At 38.6% G+C, this 8,867-nt stretch overlaps 1 protein-coding gene across 2 annotated transcripts; it reads left to right on the forward strand.

The window, feature by feature from the left end:
* The first annotated feature begins 669 nt into the window (after positions 1 to 669).
* On the forward strand, positions 670 to 8,454 carry mfsd8l1 (major facilitator superfamily domain containing 8-like 1). 2 transcript variants are annotated; one of them, XM_074667396.1, is made up of 12 exons: positions 670 to 1,097; positions 2,882 to 3,067; positions 3,153 to 3,215; positions 3,697 to 3,816; positions 3,925 to 4,004; positions 4,094 to 4,442; positions 5,067 to 5,140; positions 5,283 to 5,496; positions 5,630 to 5,752; positions 5,907 to 6,037; positions 7,034 to 7,136; positions 7,268 to 8,454. In XM_074667396.1, exons 1-11 carry the CDS (start codon positions 1,022 to 1,024, stop codon positions 7,112 to 7,114), a joined length of 1,497 nt encoding a protein of 498 aa, XP_074523497.1. In that variant the 5' UTR covers positions 670 to 1,021; the 3' UTR covers positions 7,115 to 7,136; positions 7,268 to 8,454. The 2 variants fall into 2 exon arrangements, with proteins under 2 accessions (XP_074523497.1, XP_074523496.1); XM_074667395.1 differs by having other exon boundaries at positions 7,034 to 7,148; positions 7,268 to 8,453.
* The last annotated feature ends 413 nt before the right edge of the window (positions 8,455 to 8,867 follow it).

Consider the following 8,867-nt stretch of genomic DNA (forward strand, 5'->3'; position numbering starts at 1 on the left):
AGCTTCACTATGGAAAACAGGATGGCAGTTATTCTGTGTAAAATTTAAAAAGTGAAATTTAGGCTACATATTAAATGTTATTATTCCACTATTAAACTGACAACTGTTAGAAATACTAAGCTGCAGATGTATACTTTTATGTAGAATGTATTCCTGTTTTGCGTCCATACACTCTTTTCAGAGTGAAATAACATTTCTATCAGAAATTTCTATTACTCGGACCAATGAGCATGTGTGTGTGTGTTTGTGTGCATCTGATACATAATTTTATCAGTACTAATAGTGGGCAGCTAGCTCACACAGGCAGCAGACAAAGGCTCAAAATGCAAATCATAATTCTGTCAGCCTTGATTTCGCATGACTAACTACTAAAGCAACAAAGTATAATCAGCCTTTTCACTGTATTTTAGAAAAAAATGAATATTTTTACGTTCTTTGCTTTTCTGCTCTGTAGCCATTCACATCTATCCATTTTGTTGAGAAAATCTGCTTATACTCGCTCAAAAGAATTAACCACATCATATTACTTAAATGGTCATGCAAATGAAATTATGAATTTATCCCTAACGCGTTGTTAAAGCATGAGGGCTCAGTGTCATGGATTGTTTCCAAATTTATTCTAGTCCACCGGAAGTGATGTAGATCGGATTAAACTGCGCAGGAGCGTCGCGGGGACGTTTGCTTGTGCAGTGTTTGCAGGACAGGGTTTGGTGTTTTGTGCGTTACCTGCCTAGGGAGTGTACCGCGTTTCCTGAACATTACCTGCTGCTGCGAACACCCGCTTGTAGAGATAAGTAAAACAGTATGCTGTTCTGTTTTGGCTGTTTTTCAATCTGGCTGCTGTCAGGTTCACTAATATGTTAGTGTTTAACACGCCTGTAGTCAACTGTAATTGGAAGCACTACTCTCGGGATTATGTCAGCTGTGCTGCTTTCAGTGACACCAGAATGAACATGATCCTGGGACTATTATGATGGTGATTTGTGAACGTAAAGAAAAAAGATTGTAGCATCCAGGTACAATGGACAATAGACGGAAAAAGAAGCTGACATTCTTCACCATTGGGCTTATGTTTCTCCTAAGTGGAATCGAATATGGTAAGATCTATTTTGGGTTACTAGTGTAGTTCAGAAACAGCTTTCTATTTGAATGATAGCAGGGATCATCACTGAATCGGAATTTCATAATTTGCCATAAACTTTAAGCCTTTTGTTTTCATTTCTGTGGCAACAACACGGGCATATCCCTTTCCTTGTATATCAAACTACAATAGGCAAGATGCAAATAACATTTAAACCACCATATGGGCTGCATACTTTCTGATGAGTAATATAGTTACAATGCAGTGTTTACCTTCCCTTGTTCCACCTTTTGTATTAAAAAGAAAAAGAACAAGTTGTTCTGGAATTTTAGTGGTGAAGCAAGATCGTCAGTGTCGGAGCCTTTTGACATTTTTTACAAGGGGGAGACCAGGGATGGTTATGACAACGCATAATATTTCCAAACAACAGGGCACAGAGTGATAATGTTTACATCAAGAATTTGGCCTATTTTTCTTAGCATTCAAAAATCAATGAGATGTGAGGAAGTTTTGTGATTTTCAGGGGTTGTGGAAGATTTTCAAGTAGAAGTTTTTTCTTAAGTCTCAAGGTCATTTTTTCTTTTGACATTATTTAAACATTTCTTTGAAGAAGATGTAAATAGGTTTAATTTGGTAATAGGTTTAGCTTCCTAGCTAAAGAATCAAGAATCTTTGTCAGGACGTCAGGGACTGCTGTTTGTCACAGACTTAACTCAAGTTATGCTGCTTATTAAAAAAGTTGGACACTTCGATGCTATTTTTTTTTACTGTCTCCATAACCCTGGTTATTCCTGATATATTTTTTCACAAGTTTTTTGAGTGTTGCTCAGAAATACCTTAAATTTTCTTTCTTTCTTTCTTTCTTTCTTTCTTCAAAAATCCCAATGATATTGGACATTGTGTCAGGGTTTTGTTGAAATAACTTGCTCATCTTGTCCCAATGAGCACGAGACCACAAGCTTTTATCCAATTTATGAATGACCTCCATAAGATGCACTGATCACAACTATTTTAAAAGTGAACAAACAACTCTAGTTTCCTCTTCTCTACTCCTTACCTTACCCAATATGGGCCTTCTGCCGTAAAATAAACTTTGGCAACCACTATTGCTAGGACTATAGATGTTCCATGTATTCAGTCAAAAAGCTGCCATCTAAACTGAAAGAAATAAAAGAAACAGTTCTTTTTAAAAATGGGTTACTGGTAAATTACACGTTTTAATGTCATGGTGTCATTTAAAGATGTCTCCATGCAATGCTATTATTCTTCTAAGCTGAAGAGTGGATATATTCTTCCAGGAAAAAACAATGTGTGGAGTTTATGCAGAATTTCTGTTTTGCAGTTCAGGTTGTATCTTAGTTCATCTTTAACAGAAGTTAAACTTTTCTAACATGTTGCGTTATCTCCTTTACACACTCAAGTCTTTGTTTGCATGGAATTTCCTGAGAGCATGCTTTCGTGTCTTCCGACCCAAGACTTGAATTTATTTTGTGTTGGGTCAGCATTTTTGTCGTTTAAGAGAAAATGAGCCCTGAGCTGACTACTAAACATTCTTGCACATCCCTGTTAGCTTCACTGGCAGTAAAAGTCACGTGTTAAAAAAACACAGCTAAGATGCAGCCTTGGTGAAGCTCAGTTAACTTTCAACACAGATGAGTCAGCATTACTAAGTTGGGAAGTTTACTCTGTCACAATCTTTGTGATGATGTTTTTAAAGGAGATAGTCAAACATAAAATTACTGCACAAGCATTTTTGAAAAGTGTTTTTAAAGGTAACTATGCTTACATTTGTCTCCCCAGCTGTCATACTGCCCACAATATGGAGGTACCTGCAGACTTTAGATGCCCCACCGTACTTTCTTGGTTTGGCTCTGTCAGCATTTAGTCTGAGTGGCCTCCTCTCAGGACCTTTGTTTGGCCACTGGTCTGACAGAACGGGGACCACCAAGAAGATCATCTTGTTTGCCAACCTTTTTGAGATAGCTGGTGAGTCCATTTCTAAACTCCACTTGTTCTTTCAAAATATTATTAATGCTTGTGGCTTACTTGTTTGTTGTTGTTAACTCTGCAGGTAATTTCATGTACTTCATGGGGGTCTCAAAATGGCTCTTACTGTCAAGCAGACTAGTCGCAGGTGAGTGTGCAAAAGGGGACACTTTTTCTTTTTGTTTACTCACTGGGTGGTAAGTTAGAGCATTACAGTTATAGCTTAAAATGGTAGGGTTATCTATAGCTTAAAATTGGATTTTCAAGACAAAATACAAACATTTGAGCTTTGTAAACTAATAAGTCCAGCAGCTGCAGTACTTTTCACTGTAGATGTGATTTTTTGAGTTCAAAGTTGATAAAAACTTTTGTTAAACTGTGTTTTTTTAAAGGTAAATGGTTATATAGATAATTGTATAATTCATCAGACTGCCCAAAAGTAGCCAAAAAGCCCTACATTCCAGGCCATTTATAATGTTTTGAAAGGTTTTTTGTCATCTTGATACTGGACATCACTTTTTTTCAATATGATTAGCAGATAAGGCAAAGAACAATAAGGATGTAAATCTTCTCTGCACCTCCAGGTTTTTTCCTTTAATTTTTATGAAGTATGTTTTTTTTTTCCCCAGGCATTGGCACAGGTGCAGGCTCATCTATCTTTGGCTTCCTGACCAGAAGCACCTCCCCTGAGGACCGAGCCACTGTGTTTGCTGCTGTCATGGCATGTCGACAAGCTGGCCTTCTGATTGGTCAGTTCAGCTGCTCTCTAATGACAAATACTAATGAAAGTCTGCTGATCATTTTAATGTTTTGCTTGCATCCTTTACAAGCATGTTTCTCTTTCCCTTTTGACACAGGTCCAGCATTCAACATCTTCCTGAGGCTGTGTGACTTTCAATTGGGCCCTTTTTTGGTCAATAAATATACCTCACCAGGGGTAAGGTTAAAGTCCTGGGAATGCACTCAACAGATTTGAATATTTTTTCCCAAAGAAAAGCCTCAATACCCATCGTTTTTCTCCTATAGTTGTTCATGTGCTTGCTGTGGATCCTGCTTCAACTGGTAGTGATCTTCATGTACTGGGACCTACCACCTCTAGAGAGGGTGAAGTCCAAGGAGACTTCAGCAAGCAACAACAGGGGGGAAGAGAGTGAGCAAGAGATTGTGGAAGAGGGTAATGATGAGGAAAAGCCCCTCATTGGCTCCCAGGAGCTGGCGGGGTCTTACGGATCAGTGGTGATATCTCCCCCTGCTGAAAACCACAGCTGTTCTGTCTCCAGAGCCTCACTCAGCCATGTCTCTCCACACCTCTCTCATGAGTCACCAGAGCCCCATGAGTCTTCAAGCCCCTTCAAGAATTTTAGCATATCCAGAGGTGGGTTGTACACTGTTGTTGTAAAAATCAGTCTGAGGTCTGTAAAAAATATCAAGAAAAGTAATCATATCTAATTAACACACCCAACTTTTCTGAGTCTAAAGAAATAGACTGAAAGTAGCTTTGATTGTTCTGTTTAAAAGTGCACATTTGGATGAAAATGTCAAGATAATGAGATTTCTTCAATTGGGTATGAGTGGATGGCAAACTAGGATATTCTTAGGGCTGCTGCTTTCTTCTGGCAATCTAAATGCGGCAAATACTGTTACAGTGGCTTTATGTTGTGTAAAGTAGTTACAAATTGTATGAAAATGGAATTTGCCGGATCTATAACCCCATTCCTGTTTGCTATTTTTTGAGAACAGGTATAACTGGCAGTCAACCACTTAAGTGCTAACACAACAGTTCAGTTCAGTGTTACACTTTATAATTGGCGATGTGTAAAGTCCTCGTGATCTTCTCAAATGAGACTAAAATTTTGTTAGATTGTCTCTGTGTAAGCCTGAGACAGCGTTGGGCTTGCCACGCTTAGCATGACTATAGAAGAGAAAGACAGGTATCCCTAATGCAGCAGTAAACTAACTTCTTAGCCCATCTGTGCCTGACGCTGTCTTTAATCTGCAGAGTTCCTGAGAGAAGAGGTGGTGGTGCTGCTGGCTGCTCAGTTTATCACCCTCTTTAATCAGACAGCACTGGAGGTACAGTAAAGAAAGAATGACAATGACACACATGCTCAGAGATTGATATAAGATTTAGTTCAAAGGTCTTACTAATGAGGTTTACTGAAGTTATGAGGCAAAATACTTTGTAAATATGGATATCTATGTGTTGTGCCAACAGACCATGGTGACCCCGATGACACAGAGGTACTTTGGCTATGGGGAGCTGGAGAACAGCGTGATGTACTGTCTCTGTGGTGTGGAGGTGATTGCTGGCTTCTTGTTCGTGCGCTGGCTGAGCAGGCGTGTAGCTGAGCGGGCGGTCCTGGCCATCGGTCTGACCATCTGTAACATCTCAGGAGTCTGGTGCCTCATCTTTCTGGCTAACCCTATAGGTCAGAGTGCACCAAGCCAAAGTCCTCACACATAATTTTGTCATCACATGTTGTTAGGGAACAAGTAAATGGATCAAATCATGCTCACTCCTGATAAATAACTAATTAAATTATCTTTGTTTTTCTTCTAAAGGTGGGTTCCCTTGGCAGCTGACAGAGTTCATCATTGGGGTGTTTCTGCAGGTTTTGGGTTTGCCGTTTGTAGCTGTGGCTCAGGTCTCCCTCTTCTCCAAAGTTACAGCTGAGAAAACTCAGGGTGAGAAAGTGTGTCCTCTAGTGGAGGCAAACTAGAATTACACTCTGTTTGATTTGTTTGCAGCAGATGATTTGAGCCATTCTAACAAGTGTTGCCTCTACACTTTTAACACTAACCTCAGTACCCCTGTGATTTTGTTTTGCTTGAATTGCAGGTTTCAGTCAAGGAGTGCGTCGTTCAGTTGGAGGTTTGGCTACCATCCTGGGCCCTTTGTGGGCTGGTGGCCTCACTGAGAACATGTACGTCATGATGGGGGTGATGATGGCACTACTAGCACTGCTAACGGTATGTGGAGAGAAAGGACATCATGAATGTACATGTGTGTTTTTACATTGAGTTTGTGACCAAAGCAGAGCTTTTTATACCAAGATGTCTTTTTCTGAATTACTTCACAAGTGCAAGCAAGTTCAACTTCATCTCTCAAGCTTAGAGTATGTGTTGCAGTTTTACTGTTCAAGGAAAAGCACAGATGTGTTCAAAAGTAGTGTATGTATTTAAAATTGTTGGCCAAACAAAAGACAAAGTGAATACAAGAAAACAGCTTGTTTAGATTCCCTACATTCCTCTGTGTAGTAGGTCACTGTTTTTGTATATGTGGAAGACAATTGCTCATATGGCTTAACTCTGAATGTTTCCGTCGTGCCTGTACAAATAAAAGAGCAATTGCTTTTTGTTAACCCTCATTGTCCATATGCACAAGACCGAGCACTGGCAATAGTTAAAATTCAGCCCTATAATTAATAGAAATGTGGAGCTCATTACTGTGTCAAGCTAAAAAATACAATGTTGTTTTTAAATCCTAGAGTTTAGAATGTAATTGGAACAAATAAGAAACAAACAGACCACAGTAAAAGGTTTAGAGTAAGAAATAGGAAATGTGAGTTGACATCTTATAGCCAGCAGCTTCTCTTGCATTTAGGAACAAACAAAATAAGAAATCAGTTGTAATGCCTGTAATGAAGCATGAGCAAACTGCAGCCCAGCAACCAAATATTTTCAGGATCAGTGAAATAGAGGAAACAGAACCAGACAGAGTAAAAAACTCTGAGTGTGGAGGTAAAGGGGAGTCCACATTGTGCGTCTTTACTAAATTGGCTCCATGAGGAGCAACCCTGACTTTCCCTAATTACTGTCACTGTAAAGGACAGGCTGACGGTTTGGAAATAGGCAAGGCAAGGATCATATCTCAAACAAAAAAGTAAGAGTATAGATATAAAACAGCGAATCCAGTAGTGCTCTAAACACTTCATTACCTTGGATTCTTTTTTTTGTCTTTTACAGTTGATGCTGGCTTTTTCATATGAGCGTCTGGTTGCACCCACTACGGAGGAGCATGAGGAAGACTCTGAAACCTGTGGCTAACCAGCTGACAATATGTGCAATAGTAAGGATAAAGGTAGCTTTTGAAATGAGATGTGCTATGTTAAGTTAAGGGAGACATTGGAGGACATTGTAATAAGAATTCACCTGCTTTTTTTAGAAACCTTCAACTTGTATTTTCTTCCCTTTTCTCAGTGCATGGTGCGGGATCCCTCGCCCTGCCCCTCACAGTCCTTCCACAGTGCCACACCTCACCATCTCCTCAGTGCTCACCTGAAGCTTGGACCTCTCAGCTCTTGGATGCAGAGACTGAAAAAGTACTGATTTGGTGTAATGTATATTTCCTATGGAAATATAGGATCCTGCTGGCACAGCATGGGCAGGCTTTGGATGACAATGGTCTGTGTTGTTGTGTTAACATCATCTGCCTGTGTTCCAGCACATGCACTGAAAGACTCATTGTTCTGTTGAAGAACGAGTAGTTGTGGATTAAACTAACACGTCTTTTGCGGGTCAATAAGTAAGCCATTCTGTTCAATATGTTTTACCGATTTGTCTTGAGATAGAGGCATTTGAAATATTCATCAGGAAAAAGATATAGAAAGGCTGAAATTACCCTGATACTTTTATATGTAACACTTTCCCATGTTTTCTTTACATCATGTGTAAAAGTTTTATCCAAATCTTTTCTTTATTAGTTTATCAGAAAGGTGTTGGCCTTTATAGAATATTATTCCAGTCCACTTGTCTATTCATGTCAACTGTTTAGCTGTGCATTATTTACTAAAATGAACCTCATCCAATTAAGTCATGGAGTCATATTAAGAAAACAAAACAAAACTGAACACTAACACGAAAAATTTGAAAAATGCTTTAACTTTTTGTCATCTGATGGTAATGGATCTAAAACAACACAATATTTTAAAAGCCATCAGAACATTAAAACACTCAGCCTACTGTCAAAACTTCAAAAAAGACATCTCTTTTGCCTGAAGCTCATTTGGGACATTTTCAACACTAGTGGGCGCTCTAAGCCTTTTGCTGAAGAGTCTCCTTGTCTTACTGCTGACTGATGTTTAGTGTAAATCTGAGGAATAAAAGTCCTCTAGGTTCAATAAACTGTCACTAATGGATATCAATTGGGCAGCGTTTCTTTGTGACCAAAACAGTTTTTATGTTCTGTTTAATAACTTTATTATTGTATTTTTTTCAGTAAATTTATCATCCGGATTTATACACACATAAACCAAAAGTACTTTATAAATAGCGCAGTTATTTATTGATAATTTATTTTTCGTTTATTTATTAGTTTTGTTGTTGGCACCAAACATGTACATTACATTTTGTATTCATTGTCACAAAACCGAAAAGATAAACTTGCAAACTTGCAAATGGCCTTAGCGTCATTATTCTCTTAAGAAACTGTGTGTGTGTGTGTGTGTGTGTGTGTGTGTGTGTGTGTGTGTGTGTGTGTGTGTGTGTGTGTGTGTGTGTGTGTGTGTGTGTGTGTGTTCGTGTGTTTGTGTGTGTGTGTGTGTGTGTGTGTGTGTGTGTGTGTGTGTGTGTGTTCGTGTGTTTGTGTGTGTGTGTGTGTGTGTGCGTGTGCGTGTGTGTGTGTATGTGTATAAAGTCTAAAATTTTGTTTAAAATGAAGTGGTGAAAAATCCAGCAGACCAATTTTCTCATTAATAATTTAAATTGTTTAATTTGATGCATGACATTATTGCAATCAAATTGTACTTGTTTGCACACATTTCATATTATTTGAGATCTTTTGTAAAAAAAAAAAATTAAA

Source organism: Halichoeres trimaculatus, unplaced genomic scaffold (genome assembly GCF_033239565.1).
Source record: "Halichoeres trimaculatus isolate MK-OKI-2021-1 unplaced genomic scaffold, fHalTri1.1 fHalTri1_scaffold_4, whole genome shotgun sequence".
Lineage (NCBI taxonomy): Eukaryota > Metazoa > Chordata > Actinopteri > Labriformes > Labridae > Halichoeres > Halichoeres trimaculatus.